Raw genomic sequence first — 21139 nt, 5'->3', positions numbered from 1 at the left:
ACAACAATCCTTAAAAAAGAAATATTTTTCCCTGTTTTTCGATTAATCGTGCTCTTGGTAATCAAGTCATTTTTACAGTTTGCGAATCAACATAAAAACCCCTGTCATTTCTAAACTAGAAACATGAAAATTTTTACAAGTTATTCGCACCGCAATGATAAATAACCCAAAAAAATGGCAAGCTCGAAGACATGAGAATATTTGAGATTATGTAAAAAATAGGAAAAAAATATTTTCATTAAAAATTCGTGCACGATAGTTTTCATTTTTTTGGTAGAATCTAAAAAAAATATAGTATGGATGTTCATTTGTTTATAACAGATTGTTTATTCAATAAACAATTAAGAAATTAAGCAAACATGTTTTTTCTCACAGAATATGAAATAGCACTTAAAATGATGATTTTTAAAGAAAGACTGGTTCCTTAATATTAATTTTTAGCAACAAAAAAAATTTGTTACTTAAAAACTGCATTTTGAAATTATAGGGAATTTTTTCTAAGGAACGATTTTTTCCTTAAAAATCAATGTTTTTACCGACGATATGAATAACAGAAACAAATTTTTGATAATTTCATAAACAATGCATTTGTTTACAACAATTTTTTAAACAATCAAGGTAACAAATTAAAAAAAATTATTTTATGCATAGTTTTCAGTGACTAGAGTTCGAAACAATCGAAAAATTGGAAAACAAAGTTTTTTTTGGTAACTCTATTCGATTTTTTAACATTTCCATTCCTTAAATTCTCGATTAAAACACGCAAAATCGAAATTGGAAAAGTTTATAAACGGGGATACCTTTGAAACCCTTTGAAGAATGGATTCCAGAAGATGAAAAAATTTTCATGTTTCTAGTATGGAAATGACAGGGGTTTTTATCTTAATTCGCAAACTGTAAAAGTGACTTGATTAACAATAGCACGATTAATTGAAAAAGAGGGGAAAAATTTTGTTCTTTTTACGGTTTGTTGTTCATTTATTTATGTAAATGGTACCTGAATTTTTTCGTTCCTTAATACGAATCTTTAATGGGTTAAAACAATTTTTGTTGTAAATATGAGCGAATCGTGCCGAGCTCACGGTCGTCTCACATCGCCCGTTTTCAGCCCTATTTTCACCTTCAAATTAAAATTATAAATATTGGTGATACAGTTCCGAAAATCTGGACTTTTTTGTTGGAAATTTCTCACTCTTTAATAATAATTCCGTATCTTTATTTAGATGATTACCGGAGAGCCATTCTGGTTTCTGATTGTTGTTAATGAATAATAATTCGGCTATGAAAACCTAATTTAAATTCTACGTTGCTGCAGTTCAGTTTTTACCTTTCGTTAAGAAGGTTTCGTCTCATTATGAGCTTTATCAAGTAATTAAACGTAAGTCTTAGTTGACGAATTTTTTTTATGTCACTGTATTCAATTAATATATTTTAGCTGTCTGAAGAGAGGGCCTCCACTCATAGCCGAAACGTCAAGTTTGTTTTTGAACTTTATTGACCTTTGACACCTAGAAACTGTACACACATATTTTAGTTCCAATATTACAAACACAAAATTTGAATCTTTAAATATGTCAGCTAGTGGGATAAAAACTGGTTAAGGTAACTACAGTTATAGTTTATAAATCTCTAATGAGAAGATTTAATCTTATAAATATGAATAATCAAATCAACATTTGTGAAGTGGTATTCCGGAAGAAGGCGAAGAAAAAATTGTGATTGCATGATAAGATATTTAAAGCGATTACACAACTTACAATTAGATGGCACGCTTGTTTGATTTTGAGATTGTTTACTATTGTTAGAGCGCTCGTTAAAAAGGTCATTTTTGAACTTAAATCGACTCTGCACCGCTTAGATCGGTTTAAAAAAAATTAGAAAAATTAATAAAATATTTCTGCGATCTACACTGACAGAAATTTTTAGTTTCGGTCAACGCTCAGTCCTTAACTATTTTCATTTTTTACCACAATCGAAAAATACAGTTCTAGGTACAAAATAAAACTTAGTTTTGTAGCTGTTACCAAATTTTTCTCAGTGTGTAAAACAGTTTTTTATTCCAATATACACCACAGAAATAAAAGCCAAAAACTACAACTCGGTACGACTAACTCGGTCATTGCTACCAAAGGAGTGTTGTTCTGCACATTTTATTGTTAAAAAAAAAATTTAAGATATTTGGGACCCCATAGGCACCAAAAATGATTTTGCAATATGTCAGCTCCAACCCTGCCGTCGACTAACAAATATGGCGGCCGCTATGGTTGACAATTAAAACAAGGGTCGGCCGGTGCTCGCATTTCCGGTGTGCCAATTTCGAGCGGCGTGTCAAAGCGGCGCCCTGGCGAATTTCGACAATGTCGTGATGGTCTCCAATTACCGACTAAGAGCTTAACGACCCCAATCTACGTACAATTTTAAACAACAACGCTCCGATGCATAAATAATTGATTCAGAAATAAAGGAAAGGCTACGATTCTACGACATCCTAACGGTAAATTCGCATACTATTCGATGCGATGTAGGACTCGATAATTTTTATGAGGGGTAGACGCTAATTGTAACCCATGGATTTGTACGAGACTACGCGTAACAAAAGAGTAATAAAAATAAATGAACAAGCATTTTGGTTTATCCGTACACACTCGACCGTTTACGACAAAATGACGGTCAAAGCGTCAATGCCGGTTTATTAGCTCGCTCGGTCGGATCGGCACTTGCAGTTGCTTTGTTCTGCAAAGACGAATTGTAATTTGAATATAGCGTTGGTGTATTTGTCAATAAAATAAGGAACATTCGTGATTCATGCTTTGACGAAGAAATGAAATGAAAAAAATTGTTCGGGACTTGAACACGGGACGCAAAATCTCCAAGTATCGACTTCCAAATGAGTTACTGTTTTAGCGAAATTTTACCTGTTTTTGAATGCCTCTCAAATCTACGGTTTTGAATGTAGAGGGTTGACTGACTGCTGATATTTTTCATCGAGGTCTATTCTATCGATATCTGCCCGACATTTTATTAATTGCTTCTGTTTTTTTAATATATAGCCACAAAAAAGCCAATCGATTTTTGAAAAATCGCTATTTTCGGATAGCTGTAACTTTTTTCTTTGAACTTAGATTTGCTTCGTATTTTCAGGAAAGTTGGTCTATGATGTCCCCAATATACCCTGAAAATTTCGACTTTGGAATCGACCAGGATAAGAGCTATGAATTTTCAAAGTACCCGAAAATTGCATTGAAACTTTTGAAATTTCCCATTTAAATAACACGCAAAAAATTTCTTTTAATTTTCGTACCGTTTGAATTGAAAAATTTTTCCAAGCATATTCTTGTAGAGGCTTAAATTTTCTAAAAAAAGACCCCCGAACTGATTTTCTAGACTCAAAAATTCGCACCTACTTACGGGCCGTGAAAATCGCAGAAAAGCGGAAACATGCAGTTTTAGGGCTCTACGATTGGAAATATCCATACTAAACGAGAAAACTTAAACTAAAATGAAGTAAGGCGTGTGAAAGATGTTGTTTGTAAACTAGATTCGTCAGAGGAGTAGAGTTTTAACTGTTTCTTTTTATTTTTTATTGCACTTTTGAAGATTAATATTCTTTTTGATTGTTGATTGAACTTTGTGTGTTACAATTAGGATATTGCTGGTGATGTAATTGCAGTACTTGCAAAATAAATTGTTTTACTTCTTCATTTTTCGTTAAAGTTCAATTATAATTTTGTATTAATGCTATACTGCATTAGGGTGCTTCGTTTGAGACGACTATTTTTATTTTTTTTTTCACTCCATGGATGAAATATCACTCTAAACATATTAAAAAAAAATTTCCACCAAAGCCTAGCTCTTAATATTAATTTTAAGTACTCGCTAAATGAATTTGAAAATCGACGCAAGCGATTCCGCCACCGATCGGCTCGAAACCGCAGCGGACGAGCGGATTTATAAAGGGGCGTCAAAACTTTGATCGTTATTTTATCGAAAACGGTCGACGGTTTACCGATGTGCTGAAATACGTGTTCACTTATTCTTATTGCTCTTTCGTTGTACGAAGTTTCGTGCAAATCCATCGGTTACAGATGCCGGGACTTGCTCGGTGGTGTACGTGAGGAATTCGGGGACTTTATTGTTCCTTGGGACCGGACCGATGGGACGGATACGTTTGGGCCTTCGGCTTTCTTCCGCCGTAACGTAGTCGCCAGTAGGATTAAGTGCGCTAGCTGCCCACCCCCCCTTATTCAAAAGACAGACTGACGAGGAAAACTCGTTAACTGTAATGCACGAATTAGGTCGAGACTTGGCAGATTGACAGAGTAATAAAATTAAACGAACCTTTATTTCAGCACATCGGTAAACTATCGATCGTTTTCGAGAAAATAACGGTCAAAGTTTCGAGGCCGATTTACGAGTCCGCTCGCCTGCTGCGCGTTCAAGCCGATCGGTGCCGGAATGGCTGGAGCTATGGCCTCGAAATTTTTCGCCCTGTGTTCAAGTCTGGATCGATTTTTCAACAGTCTGGTTCGATTTTTTACAAAGTCTTATCCGCTAATTAAACAATATTATTTAATTGAAAATATAGAATAATCATTTGTATTACAGAGAAAAACGATACGAGGCAAAAAAATTAGGCGTTGAATGGAACCCGTGCGCCGATGTAACGTGCCGCGCTAGATAAATTAATTTTTTTCCAATAGTAATAATAATTTTTCCATCAATTAGAAATGCGCTTTCGATAGAAAATTTGACGTAGAATACGATGATCGTACTTAGAACTCGCTACGAGGTCGGGGCAATTGTTGAAAATCGATTTAAACATTTTAATTGTTTAAAACAATATGAATTTGTCAATAAATTTCAATGAAACTATTTTTTCATCAAAATTCATTCTTTTGGCTTTGAAATGAAAAAAGAAATAACTTTCTAACTCAAATAGAACTGGAGTTGTGAATTTTTGAAAATGAGTCTCCAAGCCGAAAATCACCAGATTCTCATGCCCGATGAAACTCGCGCATTCGTAGTTGATTTTCAAGTTTCAAGATATTGTCCCGGCATGTTGGTTCCTTCGGGCCTTTATCCCAATGGGTTTATGGGCCTTTCTTAGTTTCCTTCCCTCCCTGTAGTTGGGAAGCGTTTCTCCTCTCTTCCCTCTTTGCCCTCTCCTTCATCTCCCAATTTTCCTTTCACCTTTTCTATCCTTTCTCACTTCCCCTTTCTCCCTTTCGCCCGTTTTTAACGCTAACTGGCCCTACAAGATTTATGGCGGGTTCCGAACCACCAGTATTGCAGATCAGGTACACGATAGTATTTTTCCTCACGATCAGAAAAATCTCAGTGGTACCAGAAAGGGCTTGAACCTAGGCTTCGCGGAATTGTAGACTGGACTTTTGCCCATCTGCCACCGTGACTTAGGTACAACCGAATGATTTACAAGTCGAGTCGACCATTGGATTCCACGTATTAACCAAGTATCGAAGTGACTTGAAGCTGATACTTGTTTCAGTCCGAAGAAATTTTTCAAACACACCCCTTCGTTGAGAATACTGATTGTTCTTCGGTATAAGGAAGCCTTCTAACCCTAATATCATATACCCCGAGTGAGCTTAGAATTCTTACGTAATCATTTTTTCGAAATTCGTATCCGTTGTTTTCTTTTTCAGCGTGCCGGTGCTGACCTAACGCAAATCCAGCGCGGAGTCGCACTTTTCTCATATTTTTCGAGAGCGTAAATATTTTTTTCTAGTAGTATGTGCCTGTTTTTTTTATCGACAATTTATAGGGCACAGTCTGTAAAGTCTATAGTCACCGAAGTGCGATGAAAAAAATAATTGTCAAGCAAAGATTCGGAGCGTGTAGCCAACGTATCGAGTTACAAGCCGGGACGGGTCGGCTTTGCACGGATAACTTTTTTTCAGATCTATCGATAACTGATATTTTTGTGCGAGATTGTTTTCTCGTATATTGTAACGATTTGTGTATTCCCGCCTAGAGTCAGCACAGTGACTAAGAGGACTGAATCATAGTGTTTGTCACGTGACGGGGGCCTAGGCCAATATACCTCTCTTCTTGATAACTCTCTCCGTTATTTTTTCTAAAGCATGACGTGGTGAATCGTTCCTCAGTTCAAAGTATGTACGACTGAATTATAAAGTGAATAACGAATACAACAATTCTGTAACATAAAGTACCGGTAAAAAAGTATCGACACGATTATGAAATAAAATGTGAAGCAATACCTTAAAAAAATATGATTACCCTTCGAAAACGTAAGATAAGTTCCAACCGACGGAAAGAATTTTAACTTGAAATATAACAAAAGTAAGGAGAGATTTGATTATACAAACGAAAAACAGCAGAGACGACTCAAAGTAACGAAAGACGGTATACGTGTATCTAAATTATGTACGATTTGACTTAAAGAGATACGATTCGCAGATGCAACTTTAATTTTACACGCACTTTTGTCGAACTGATTCTTGATATTTCCGCGTGTGTTAATGATTGAATGAATGATCGGATGAATGCTTGTACAATGTTATGTAATCAAGACGATTTCAAACTCGAAAAGGTTGTATAAATAAAATTCTATATATTTTCATTTCAATAGCGTAATGTTTTTTTTTTTTTTTTCAAAGAGAATTTAAATTTAAAGTTAGTAGTTTAGGAGAAAAATGAAAAAAACCGTAAAACTTCCGGCCATGGTCAATTAAATAGTATTAACACTCGCGATGCTATAGATAATTGACAAAAAAAAAAATTATTTTTACGTGTTAATTAAATAAGAAAATTTCAAATTCATTTAGCGAGTACTTAAAATTAAAATAAAGAGCTAGGCTTTGGTGGGAATTTTTTGTTCTATGTTCAGAGTGATATTTCGTTTATGGAGTGAAAAAAAAAAATAGTCGTCTCAAACGAAGCACCCTAATACTGCATATTTCCGTTTTTCTTCGACTTACACGGTTCGTAAATATACGAATTTGGAGTTTAAAAAATCGTTTCCATGGTCTTTTTTTACAGAATTTCATGCCCTGCAAGAATATGCTTGGAAAATTTTTTTAATTCAATCGGTTCAATAGTTACGGTATTTTTTATGTGTTGTTTAAATGGGAAATTTCAAATCACCGGCGACACCTTTTAAAATTGAGCTAAAAATTTTTCCAAACGGCAGAATTTTTTTCTCAGTAAATAGGTCCTTTTACGACCATAGATTCGATAGGTTTAATTTTTTTTGGCTCACCCTAACATACTGTGATTTGGATTTTGGGTTGAGCTTTAGTAATGAAATCTTGCCCATATTGCAGATTTCATATTTTCCGTACAATTATAATGCTGGCGTATTGCTAAGCCGTACTACACAGTTAATTAATGAATCATCCTTCCTGTAAGTTCACCTTTACCTCCAAGACCCTTTTGTTTGAATTTCAATGCGCGTCGTCTAGTCTCGGTTAGCGTCGTAAACTCGTCCTATCCGCTCCTTAATTAGGGTTGTATTATTAGTCCAGTCATTATGTACGAAAAACGGCCGATAAATGCAAATGAACCGAGAAAGCTGAATTTCGGATATGTTGTGGGGAGTGCTTAGAAAAACTTAACTTTAAGTTGTCGACCTCGATTTCCTATGTGCATTTTCCGCCGTCTTGAAATAAGGGTTTAATTTCATTTTTTTTCGATAACTCGGCTGTGCGTCGTCATACGTGAATTTTTGTTATACACTTTTTTGTTGCTTTTATTACGCTCTACAATTTAGGTTCTATGCATTTTTAACCTATCGTTGATGGTTGTTAAGATATCGAGCGCGAAAGTTAAAAACAAAGTCTTCTCTTTTACAACATAAAAACGTGTACTTGTATAATAAATTTTTTAGGTGTTATTCATAATTGATTGAAAACTGCAAACCAGGACTATCGAAACGTAGAATAATTTAGATATAAAAAAAACCCCTTCCTCTTTTACAACATAAAAACATGGAATTCCATAATTAATTTTTAACGTATTATTCGTAATTTGTCTGTTTTATTTATTTCTATTGTACTTGAATCATTTCCTCTACAACCGCAAATCCATTCCAACACATATATGCAACTGCGCGTGCTATGAAACCAAAACTTTCCACGGACTTACCAACTTTACGGCGCTCTAACGGTCGTAATTTTGGTCAAACAAAAAAAAACCTCAGGACAATTTTGTAGGTATTAGCATGTTCTACAAGTTACGTAATGGACAATTTTTCGATGTATATCACGGAAAAGGAGTAAATAGTGAAAAGTCAGTTGCGAAAACTTTATTCTCAACTTTCGCACTCGATATCTTAACAACCATCAACGACAGGTTAAAAATGCATGAAGCCTAAATTGTAGAGCGTAAAAAAAGCAACAAAAAAGTATATAACAACAATTCACGTATGACGACGCACAGTCGAGTTATCGAAAGAAAAAATGAAGTTAAACCCTTTTTTCAAGATGGCGGAAGATGCATGTAGAAAATCGAGGTTGACAACTTAAAGTTAAGTTTTTCTAAGCACTCCCCACAACATATCCGAAATTCAGCTTTCTCGGTTCATTTGCATTTTCAAATGTATATATAATGACTGGACTATATCGCAAGGAACTGCTTTTAAAATACCCGAATAGGTTTTGGAGTCGCCATCCTCAATACAATTTCAATATTTGAGCGCAAATTTTATTGCCGACGGCTCAAGTATTTCGATAAATGCGACCACCTACATTGTTCCAAACGACCTTTGGTAATCAGCAGTACACTTATCTGTGTGCGTTTCATTCCATTCTTCGAGTCGGCAATTATTGTTCTGTTCATTTTCCAACATTCACATTGTTTACAATATGCACTTTTAATATTTAAATCAAGAATTTTGCCAGTGAAATAACCAATTACAGACGAAAGTCCAAATAAATAAGCATAGGCGCGTTTTTGCCACGTTCCGTCTCGAGATACACTCAATTCATTCGTTTCCTTATTTTCAGCTTTTTATGTTTCCTCCACTTCTTCATTTCCTTCTTTTTGAAATGAAGATTCTGCGACGATTTTACTACTGTTCAATATTTGCTTTGATAAAATTATATATATTAATAATATTGTCTAAAAATTCTCTTGAACTTTTTTTTAGCATCACGTTCCATGATAAATTTTTCAATATAATTTGTTAAAAACCCACAAGTATCCACTGCTCAGTTCTACTGCCACAGATATACGGACAATATGTTCATTCCAACACAATATTCAGGTTATTAGCAGCTGTCGTCAGTTATCTGCAATCAAGGCTCGCAGAGCCCTTCAGTTATTTCAGGATATATAGAAAACTGTAGTTTAGATGTACTTGATATTTTCAGAGAATATTTTTGAAGTGCCATACTTTAAGAAAACGCAAAAAAATCTGTTGACATTAACCGTAATAGATGTCAAAAGTAAACGAGAGCGTCGAAACGAAAAGGGGACGAAACGAAATTTCGCCGAATAAGTATTGTCCGGCAGAATATTTTTTCAACTTGCGCAAAACTGAATTTGAAAAAGTAGGCTCGATAGAGAATTTCATTTCGCATCTTTTTTCCAAATAAACTATATTGATAATGTTTATAGTTTAGAAAATATTCGAAGTAGAAGCCATTTTTCAATGGCTTTCAACTCGTCATAACTTTTTTGAATATTCATACTTCTTCTTGAAAATTTCACGCGATAAATTTGCATGTATTCCGCGTCTTTCAAGTCTAATTAGAATCCTTAATATCAAATACAAACAAAATGGCGATTTTTTAAATAAATTTCGTCAAAATCTTCTGCCGAAGTTTTCAATTCAAAAAGTTGTACGACGAAAGTTTAAGTTTTCATTTTTCAATCATACCAACATTTTCACTATGCTTTGAAGAAATTTCGTGGAGATTTTTTGCTTCTTTTATTAGTTCTTATTGTTTAATTGAAAATTTAATTGAAATTGAAAACTTCGGCAGAAGATTTTGGCGAAATTTCTTTAAAAAATCACCATTTTGTTTGTATTTGATATTAAGGATTCTAGTTAGACTTGAAAGACGCGGAATACATTCAAGTTTATCGCGTGATAGTTTCAAGAAGAAGTATGAATATTCAAAAAAGTTATGACGAGTTGAAAGCCATTGAAAAATGGCTTCTACTTTGAATATTTTCTAAACTATAAAAATTATCAATATAGTTTATTTGGGAAAAAGATGCGGAATGAAATTCTCTATCGAGCCTACTTTTTCAAAATCAGTTTTGCGCAAGTTGAAAAAATATTCTACCGGACAATCCTTATTCGGCGAAATTTCGTTTCGTCCCCTTTTCGTTTCGACGCTCGCATTAATATCGTCCTCCTTAAAAAATGCTTAGATAATTTTCCATGTGTTTTCTGTAGCTCCCTGATAGGACGATTAGTTGTTGAAAATTTGAAAACAATCTTCAAAAGTGTAATCACCGTTCGAAACCTGACAGCCACACACGGTACAAGATCGTCGATCGAATGTAGTCCGAAAATAATAACTTGGTTTATCATACTATCAGAAATCTTTAATCATGATCCCGAGATCATTGCACGATATCGCTGAATGTGCAATTGTGATATCTAATTCTTGCTAATAGAGCACGAAATGCTATCCGAATACGTCATTAGCTCGCGGTTTCACATTGTGATAAAACACCAATCAGATTTACAAATTGATGAAAGAGAGATTATATTATTTCACTGTCAGATCAGATAGACACGCAGATAACACCTCGGCAGACGGAACATATGATAGCTGGCATTACATACAGATTCTCTCTTCGGGGCAATCGTTCTTTTTTTATTTCTATTTTTTACACTTTCGTATTGCCGATACGATGACCGAATTATGCTCAGGCCTTCCGTACCGAGTGCCGATTTATTGATATTCAGCAATTGTTGAAAGTTATAAGGAAGCTGATAAATCACGATTTTAGATCGAAAGGAGCGATAATTCGACGATTATAACGAAATAATCTTCCATAATGTTCCATAACGAATTATTGACAAAAATTATTACTAGTTTGACGATGTAATGTTTATCGAATGAAATATTTAATTTGAATAATTCGGTTGAACCGCATTCAGAATTCACAAATATTATATGACATATTCTTAATTAATGGAACAGAAGAAAATGATGTTCTATGTAAGGATTTGAAGCATCTCTGTCTCACAAGTTGATCAAAAAAATTGCACAATATTTTCTCTTGGAATCATTGCAACGTTTCGACTAAAGTGGAACTGTAATACGACTATCAGCAATTAACATGGTATAAAAAAAAAACCGTAAAGATTTCCAACAAGCCCTGAACATTCGTTCGAATAACTTTATTTCTTCTTCTTCTTCTTTTTTTTTTTTGTTTGTTCATTGATCCAACGATTTAGATACTTTGAGAAAACAACTATCACGAGATTGGAATTTGTACGAAAATTCATTCCGTTTGTTGGTAGTAATTCGATGAGCATATAAAGTTGAAAGCCGGAATTTTTTATTTACGCGTTTTACCACGGTCGTCTTTAATTCTTTTTGCTCCGTGGTCTTGAGCAAAGTTCGAGTCAAATTGCAATCTAAACGAACGGTAGAGACGGGTGTTGATTACAAACTACACGCGTCTGTCCATACATTGGCATACATAGTACATACACGAGGAACTGTTTACCTTGCGACTTTGCGTCTCTCCAGGAACAAGTGTCACGTTATATTGCCGCTGTTTCCGACTGCACAGCTACGTGATACGCTACAAAGAGCGCAACTAGAACAGAGAGATTTCTGCAACAACAGGTGCTCGTCGTTACGTCTTTCCTATAAAATTTTTACAACACACGAATGTGCGGCAGTCAAATAAAAGTAATAAAAATGCGGAGAGATGGGTATTTTTAATGGAAATATGGACCTGTTTAAGTGATACAGTTTTTTAAACAACACACTTCACAGCGCCATATTTTCACCATGAATATTTGAGATATTGGTCCAGTGCATAACGATTGTCCGGTAAAATAGCGAAATAATTGGAAATAAGTTATGCGGAAGTAATAATCTCGTGTGCGAGAATCAGGTTTTGGTTTAAATTGTTTGCTTTTTAGCTTCTCATATGATCGTGATACGAATTATGAGAAATATATTTTTTGCATCACAATTTGGAATGCAAGTTTTAAGAAGCTGATAAATTTACTCAAATTTTAATTCAGTGATTAAAACGTGCTAACAATAATACTGGATGCAATACGATATCTTGTTTCAAACCGTGAATTACAGAAAATAACGTTCAAACGTGTTCGGTATTATCACGATATATACTTATCCGATGGCGTTTACAACGTATGGACAATGTACATGTCTATTACTATATACATCTAGTAATATAAACAATGAAAATGATAGTAATAATGCTCGTATATTATTTACATACATATACCGGTATAAATAATATTAATTTCGGTTTACACATTTGCTAAAAATAACAATGAAACTGAACAGGCGCGTGTAAACACAATGAGATTCCTCTGGTTGGGACTGCGTTCTACATACGCACGTTATAGGAGATTAACTCTGAATGGTATCATAAGTCGAAGGAATGTCAATATAACGACAGTTCAACATCAACTCCACGTTGAAATATATAAAATATATATTATAATTGTTATACGACCTCATGGTTATACAATATTTCATAAAACTCACGTATGTAAAGCTTACTAATCGTACACGTAACTGTTTAAACTATACAAATACACCGTGGATAAATATTTGTTACAATAATAATAATGTAATTACAGTCTAATAATATATTTTGGATTATATATTATGTTAAATGAAGTGCATAAATTATAAATCGAGTTAGATTGCTAACGTGGTGAATCTGGTCACTGACGATGAAAGAAACATCTAGTAAAAACAAGTTATACGTCAACTAAACAGTCTGTGGAGATTTCGTGATAATCATCTAACGTGTGAGTTTGATCGACTGTATCGATGATAACTATCTCTGTTTGCATGCAAAACAATGTACAATTCAGTCACTTCAACTACGTTCAATGCTCAAGTCAATTATAAGAATAGCAAAATCTATTGCACGAATAGTCGAATGTTTCTATTAGATTGTAACAGAGGGTTCTTTGAGATGAGTGATCCTACATTGTAAATTGCAAATTTCTATCGTGAATACTTACTTAAAAAGAGATGCGAAATGCACTTATCTTTGCAATCAAACCCAAAGCCGATGAAAATATTAAATCTAAATTGATGAGCATTTCAATTACCACGAAAGTTGTAGCAAAAATTCGGGACAATTATCAGCGTCACTGAGCAAACTATATTATTATAACGGCAAAAAAATAAAAAAATTAATCAGTTGTCCCGACTTTAATTATTCTGTATCGGACAGCTAAAATTTCAAAACAGTAACTCTGACATTTTTGTTATTATAATGATTTCGACTATTTAATTACATTGTAAAAGCTAAACTTTTTATACTTACAATTGGTCTCGCGATTTCATGTAGTAGAGACTACTAAATTGCATAGTTGGGATAAGAAATCAACTTTTGCACGAGGCAATGCATATAATATGCATCGACCAAACGTTTAGTAGTATAATTTATACAAATTTATGACCCCGATCCATGCTGTATCGATATATTAATTACCTGCGTGATCTATTTTCGCGATCTGAGTTGTAATGATTGTTACACATTTAGCAGATTAAACTAAACAATTTCTTCTGCAATTAGAATATGTAATTATTTTTTTCCAGCATGATTTCTTTCGTTAGATCAATTGCAATCGTTTATCACGCTGCAATTTAACGCCGCGTGGTTTGTGTGATGTATTGGGTTGGTAAATACTCGATTGAGATTGAGGTATTTGCTAGACTCTGTGTTTACAGAGTGTTTACTCGGTAGACGTAAGCGGGAAAATCACAAAAACATGTAAAGATGTTAGTTCATCAAAGCTTTGTAGTCCAGTAACAGTAGTTCACATTCTTTATTTCAATCTACGTGAAGCTACTTTCTCGGATAAAAATACGTGTGTATTTTTAATAATTGCACAAAGCTTGACGATTTATTGGAATATCCAACAGCAGTTTTTTTTTTTTTTTAATAAATCAAGGTAAACAATCAGTTTGCCGATTTAAAGAAGCATTTTGTCGCGTGCTCTCTGTGGTGTGAAATATAAACAAATTTGACCATGGTAATAAAGTGTTGGGAAAAAATATATTACTCCAATAAGACTTATTCGACAGCTTACACGAAGTTTTCTACGTTTCAATATTGGTGTACAGTTTCCATTAAATGACTGATTGATCTTTTGGGTTCTATTGTAGATATTTTTGCTTCCTGCTCTATCGATTCCAAGTTCGTTGCTATACCGCAGCACGGTTTCGATACAACAATTGCAAAATTAAGCGCTTGTTTTATTATAGGCTCAGAGGTGAAAAGTATACTAATCTAGTTACTACTGTTATCGCTATCATGTGATTTTCGTTACCGTTATTATGCATACATGTATAAGTAATATTTAATTATCCTTATATAGGTAGGTATAGGCACTGTTGATATTAATTATATGCGTGAACTTTTATCATTACACAACGATTATTATAGTATTACTTTAGCTATTATTATTATCATTATTATCATTATAATTGCTATTATTACCACTATTTTGTGCAATATCGGCTTTGCATCGAAAAGGCGAAGAGGCAAAGTCAATACTGTACTGAATGTAAAGTAATGAAATCCTCTAGCTAATTAATAATACAGGATCTCGTCGCATTACCCGCAGCCGGGGATAAATTTTCACCGCCGAAAAGCAGGTTAACAAGCTTCTTGAAGCCGATGAATTTTTTCGCACGAAATGCGAACCCGTGCGATAATAAACCTATGCGCGAGGATCAAGACAACGTCTCAAATAGTGCCGAACGTTAATCATTTTTTAAACCCAAGTGGGATGCTACTTGGTCACTATCAGGTGTACCCTGAAGGTTAATGGCTTTTCCCATATCTCATTTTCCCCTATCGAACCATTCGCTGGACGACCGTGTATTTCGACTAGGAAATGACCCGCCGATTTCATACGCTTCCGGAAATGCAGTGCCCACACTCCGTGCCTCTTCACGATCTCAAACTGGTTCTTGTCGTTACCACGAGTCACCGTGTACTCGATGTCCTTATGCTGCAACAGCGGTTATGCATATAAAGAAATGATAAAACTTAGTTCAAAATTTTTAAAAATGTGTTTTGTTGCAATTTGAAGAAATGTTGGTCCTTTTCGTTTGAATGCAAATGAATATGACTAACCTTCACGGCTGGCTGAAGCTTGATTATTCTCATTCTATGTTTCGTCTGTTGAAGACTGATCTTCAGGACGTGTTCCTCTCCGTGATGGTGTCGTTTCACTTTGCGCGATCGCTTCCTCGACAGAGATTTGCTTGTTCTTATCTTGGTGATCAATTCTTGCATGTCCGACGTTCCATTGTACCGTGCCATCGACCTGCCTCGAGCACCCCTTCGGTGTCTTCCCCCGTTACCATTCACCTAAAGGCATATCAGTCGTGTGATGTAAAATTCAGTATTTTATCCACCGTGTTATCACGATCACTTAAACTGAAGTTAATCGCTCAGCAGCATATACCTTGCATGAGAAACATCCCTCTGTTGATATTATCTTATCGTCGGATGGCGGTATGTGGTAAGGATCAGGATTGATTGGATACGTTGGTACATTGCCAATATCCTCGCCATAACTAATACCACCAACACCTACGCCGCCAACTGGAGCGAGGGGATTTATCGTTGACAGGCAATGACCCTGTAAAAGAAATTGATCTTACAATGAAAAACGCATGTATAAGTCGGTGCAGAACTTTTCGGTTCAAGCCAGCACTGACTTGTATCTTGCAAATTTTTGTGAAGGTAATGCTGACGAACCAAATAATACACTGCTACACGTAAGAATCATACCTGGCCAATTCGTTGGTACCCGGTTGGGCAGCTACAAGTGAATCCGTTTGCACCGTTCGGTACGCAACCGAACGAACATGGACTTCCAGCGCACCCAGCGCTTACCTGTGGTTGTGAAAATTGTCAGTAGTTATTTGGGACTACCTGTTTTTTTTTTAATACTTGATTATTGGGATAAGTGAAGTCGTCGTAAAGCTATCGTATAACAGCAACGATACTGAAAACTTGAGCATTTCAGCATTTCTTACCTGAACGCAAACCTGCATACTATTGTCAAATTGATAGCCATCAGGACATCCACAGCGGTAGCTGCCAATTGTATTTATGCAGGCATTGTCACCGCACGGTGACCCGCTGCATTCATTTTCATCAATACACTGGTTATAGTAGAGGTGCTGAACAAATCCTTCAGGACAACCGCATCGGTAGCTGCCCATGAGGTTCTGCAAAAGTCGTAAGGACAAGCCCATGTTTACTTGTGGTATATGATAAGATACAGGCTGATTGTAGGTGATGAAAAAGACAATTTAACGTTACCTGGCAGCCATGTTCGCAGCTTGAGTCGTCGGCGCATTCATTAGTGTCGGAACACAAGGTGCCGGTGTTGTCAAGTTTGAAACCCCTAGGGCATATGCATCGGAAGCTGCCGAGAGTGTTGACGCAGTTACCTGGTTTCGGACAGGTGCCGGGTATTTCTGTACACTCGTCAATGTCTGGAAACGGGCAGTTCGGTTTGACGTGTCACATAAATTAAAGAGCTTGACGTAAAACTTTAGTAAGTCGAATTTTCTCACCGTGGCAACTGTCTCCGTGCTGGGTGTACCCTTCTCGACATCCGCACGTGTAGCTGCCCTGGGTATTGATGCATTCTTGTTGACAAAGGTGATTCCCAGTTGCGCATTCGTCCAAGTCTCGACAGCTCACGCCGTCCGGATTCAGGATGAAACCGACAGGACACGAGCATATAAAGCCTCCTTCTGTGTTCTGGCAGTTGTATCTGCACGGCTTCGAACTCAGCTCGCACTCGTTTATGTCTGAAAGGTGAGTTATGGTTCTGTAATGCCGAATTAATGATGGTTTCCACTCATGAATAACCATGAGATTGATTGTCTTACCGACGCAATGTGTTCCCGATCCAACCGGTTTATATCCCTTGTTGCATATGCATCTGTACGATCCGAGGGTGTTTATACACATTCCATTTCTGCAGAGATCAGGGATCGTTCTGCACTCGTCAATGTCTAAAAGTTGATACGTTAAATAATACCACTTGCTATTATTTTCCGCAAACATTCAGACCTGTGTATAATTACTATGTTCGCATTATGTATACCTTGACCGTCCACCGAATATCCTTTTTCGAGGCAGAGTTCGTTATAGTCATCCAAGTCACGTGATGGACACATCTCGCAATGTGATCCCCAAGCGGCTCCCATGGTGCAACAACAATCGGCCTTAGTGACCTTTGGCTGGTCAAATGTTCGTGTTACGCAACGACCCCCAATTGTTTGTTGGAAGCAATAGCCGGATCTGCGATCTAGCCAGGAGAGTCAATTTCATTAGCATTCTCAAGTCAAATCAATTATTGAGTACATTAATTGATCACCACCTACCAATACAGGACTTTCCATCGTGACTCAGCTCAAATCCTTCCCAGCAGTCGCAGCGATACCCACCATCGATATTGCGACAGTATCCGTGACGGCAAAGTCCAGAATTTATCGCGCACTCATTTATATCCTTGCACTCATCTGTCATTCCGATTTTTTGGTATCCGGGTGGGCAGATGCATATAAATGTTCCAATCAGATTCTTACATTCAAATCTGCAATTGTTTGCCGGGGTAGTGCACTCGTCCACGTCTAAAATATACCGTTGCTTGTATTACTTTACAAATACGACTCGTCGTTGTTGATTGAAGTAAGCACGTATTACAGCCTTACCAATACAGTGGAGACCATCAGCGGCAAGAGCGTATCCATAGGGACATATGCATCGGAACGATCCTGGGACGTTGTGGCATCTGAATGCGCATTGGTTTCCCAATTCCAGGCATTCGTTTATGTCCTCACATACTTGATTGGGTCCAGGTGTGAATCCTTCATTGCAGGAGCATTCGAAACCTCCGTCAACATTGGTGCAGGTGCCGTTGCCACAAATATTCTGGACATTGAGGCATTCGTTGTCATCGATGCACTTCTTTCCGGAGGCATCGAGCACGTACCCAGGTGGACACTCACACCTAAATGACCCATCAGTGTTGATGCAATCACCACCGACACAGGCATCTGGCATGAAGAGACACTCATTGAGGTCAATCCCAAGGTCGTCCCGGCCTGGACCCTCAGGACACAATCTCTGAAACTCCTCTGGAATTCAAATCATGTTGTATAAGAGATACGCCTCTGATTTATCGTACGTATCTCGAATGCCGGTATTACTAACCAGTTCCTTCTATGGGGCATTCTTCGCAGTAACGGCCCCACGCCATTGCCATTGTGCAGCAACAGTGCTTCTTTGTAATTCCTCCCTCGCGAGGTTCCAAGCATTGACCTCTACTGAAAACATCGTAGCACCGCTCCTCCCGAACGTCGATACACCTCATAGAGTCGATCTTCTCGCTGAGCTGATACCCCACTGGACATTCACAGATTACACCTCCCTCGGTGTTGATGCATCGGCCGTTTTCACAGAAATCCTCCGACTCGGCGCATTCGTCAATGTCTATGATTAGGGTGAGTATGAACAATTATAAAGACAAGCGCGTACGCACAATATTGCAGAGTAATAATCAGCGAGATGAATGAATACGAACCGAGGCAGCTCTTCTTCGTTTCATCGAGCTCGTATCCCGGTGGACAGTGGCAGACATAAGAACCCATAAGGTTTTGACATCTTCCTGGCTGTGGGCACAGATCTGACACCTGAAATTAGATGAATATTTAATTTAATCACGTCATGCCATCGCCACGATGAAATTGAAATTCTTACCTCGCGACATTCGTCGATATCTCGGCAGTGTTGTTTTTCCTGCGCTAAGACGTAGCCGTCAGCGCATTCGCAACTGAATGAACCGACCGTGTTACGACACCTTCCATTTCGACACAGGAATGGCATAATTCTGCACTCGTCGACGTCTGAAAAACCCAAGGAATTCATTTTCAGTTTTTTAATCTCAGCTTTAACGATATAGTTACATACTACAAATTCGAGCGGCATACTGCCGATTGTCTTTGCTGATGATCATTAACCTACCATTGTTTCATATTCGAAGTATCTGAACTCAAACTGCGAAATTTAATCTGGTAGCGATACCCAAATACCACTTACCCTCACAGTCATTGTTAGGACCAAGCTTAAATCCCTCGTAACAGAAACATTTGTAACTTCCAAGAGTGTTAATGCACGATCCATTGTTACATACGTTCTGACTGCGCTTGCACTCGTCAATATCAACGCAAGAGTCCCTGTCTCGGGTGAGCTGGAACCCTTGATTGCAAGCGCACTGGAAACTACCCTGCAGGTTTTTGCATACCCCGTTACTGCAAACGCCGGGGTTCTCGTAGCACTCGTCGATATCAACGCAGTCTCTCTGATCGATCCCAAGTTTGTATCCGGCCGGACAGAGACACTTGTATAAACCCTGCTCGTTAATGCACTGAGCGTTACCGCGGCAAGGGCTCGGAACCTGTTGACACTCGTTCTCGTCTATGCACTGATGTGAGTCCTCGTCATAAATATAACCAAGCTTGCACTGGCACTCAAAACTTCCTGGAGTGTTCAGACACCGACCATGAGAACACATCGTAGGCATCAGGGAACACTCATCGATCTCAACCGTGTGGTTAGTTATCGGGTTCTTGATCTGTCCAGGCTCCCGGCCGCAAAGCGTTACGTATTCCTCTGCAGAAGTCGGATCATTGGTTGATAAGGCAGTATGTAAAATTAAGAAATTAGTATATTGTGTTGCAAATACGAAAGGCGGCTGATTTCTGATAAGCGGCAAAGGCGACTGCTGCGATGATAATCACACTAGTCAGATATCGCCCACCCGTATGCGTGACAAACGCTATTTTTTTTTTAACACCTATCAAGAAAAATTCGATTTGAGGAGGAACAAAGGTGCCTGACAGCTCATAAAATTGGAGTTAGATCACTTATGCTCATTGACGCGTGTTCCACAGATTTCGAAAATCGAACTTCCCAACTACGTGGTGGAAAACCTTTATTATGTTTGAGCATAGCTTGAGAACTTACGAGTTCCCTTACGAGGGCATCTTTCACAAGGACTGCCCCACGCTGCACCAATTGAACAACAGCACAACATTCGAGTTTGTGGTCGCATCATGGGATGGTCGCAGGTTCCGGACTCGAAGCTTGTATAGCACCTCTCTCTCCTCATATCAACGCACTCCTCTGTGAAATAATTTGCGCGTAAATACGCCGTTATGACGGAAGTATGACGTTGTTGTGATAAGAATATCGGCTTATCCATGTAATTTTTAATTATCGAACGAAAAATGGACTATTGCTGCTAATAATACTCACTTCCTCCAGGCATCGGCATGTAACCGTCGGGACATTCGCAGTGATATTTTCCCTGATCGTTGATGCAACGTCCAACGCCACATATATCAGGATGTCGACTACACTCGTCAACGTCTGAAATACGAAAATATCATGTGTTAACAGTATATGTATAGCTTGGTACTCAGCCTGTAAGTCACTACAAGTCAAACAATCTTACCAATGCAGTTCGTTTTGGTATGATCGAGTTCGTAACCTTCGTCGCAGGAGCACATAAAGCTTCCAAATGTGTTTGTGCAGTGGCCATTCTGACAAATGTTATCGTGTTCTTCACACTCGTTTATGTCCTCCATAATGACGGTGATGGAGTTTGGTCGATAACCAGGACCACTTGGGCAGAGCTCGTTGTACTCCGCACTTCCAAATTCGGGACAAGCCTCACATCGATTGCCCCAAGCAGTTCCCACACTGCAGCAGCAGGTCGCCTTAGTTACAGCAGCTGACATGTCAAAAATGCACTGAGGCCTGTTACTGCCAACTTCGTATCCAGTGAAACACGAGGAAATTCTTCTATCTGCAGAAAAAACGAGAAATTCGTAGAGCTCGGGGGTCAGGATTTCCTTAGATCCAAACCTTC

The 21139-nt window shown here is 37.5% G+C and overlaps 1 protein-coding gene across 3 annotated transcripts in view; it reads right to left on the bottom strand.

Annotated features, from left to right (window-relative positions):
• Positions 1-14027: 14027 nt before the first annotated feature.
• Positions 14028-21139, bottom strand: part of LOC124177518 (fibrillin-2-like) — a 42059-nt gene continuing 34947 nt past the window's right edge. For all 3 annotated transcript variants that reach the window (XM_046559951.1, XM_046559949.1, XM_046559952.1), the window contains 18 exons: positions 20723-21076; positions 20524-20637; positions 20233-20391; positions 19306-19878; positions 18967-19112; positions 18791-18899; positions 18421-18699; positions 17919-18344; positions 17589-17837; positions 17309-17512; positions 17091-17216; positions 16770-17009; positions 16513-16688; positions 16224-16418; positions 15976-16080; positions 15647-15823; positions 15313-15549; positions 14028-15187 (listed from right to left, as the gene is read on the bottom strand). In XM_046559951.1, coding sequence (XP_046415907.1) covers positions 14966-15187; positions 15313-15549; positions 15647-15823; positions 15976-16080; positions 16224-16418; positions 16513-16688; positions 16770-17009; positions 17091-17216; positions 17309-17512; positions 17589-17837; positions 17919-18344; positions 18421-18699; positions 18791-18899; positions 18967-19112; positions 19306-19878; positions 20233-20391; positions 20524-20637; positions 20723-21076 — 4091 coding nt within the window. In that variant the 3' untranslated portion in view covers positions 14028-14965. The remainder of the gene's footprint in view (positions 15188-15312; positions 15550-15646; positions 15824-15975; positions 16081-16223; positions 16419-16512; positions 16689-16769; positions 17010-17090; positions 17217-17308; positions 17513-17588; positions 17838-17918; positions 18345-18420; positions 18700-18790; positions 18900-18966; positions 19113-19305; positions 19879-20232; positions 20392-20523; positions 20638-20722; positions 21077-21139) is intronic.

This window comes from Neodiprion fabricii, chromosome 3 (genome assembly GCF_021155785.1).
Source record: "Neodiprion fabricii isolate iyNeoFabr1 chromosome 3, iyNeoFabr1.1, whole genome shotgun sequence".
NCBI lineage: Eukaryota > Metazoa > Arthropoda > Insecta > Hymenoptera > Diprionidae > Neodiprion > Neodiprion fabricii.
This window is presented reverse-complemented; position numbering and strand designations above follow the sequence as displayed.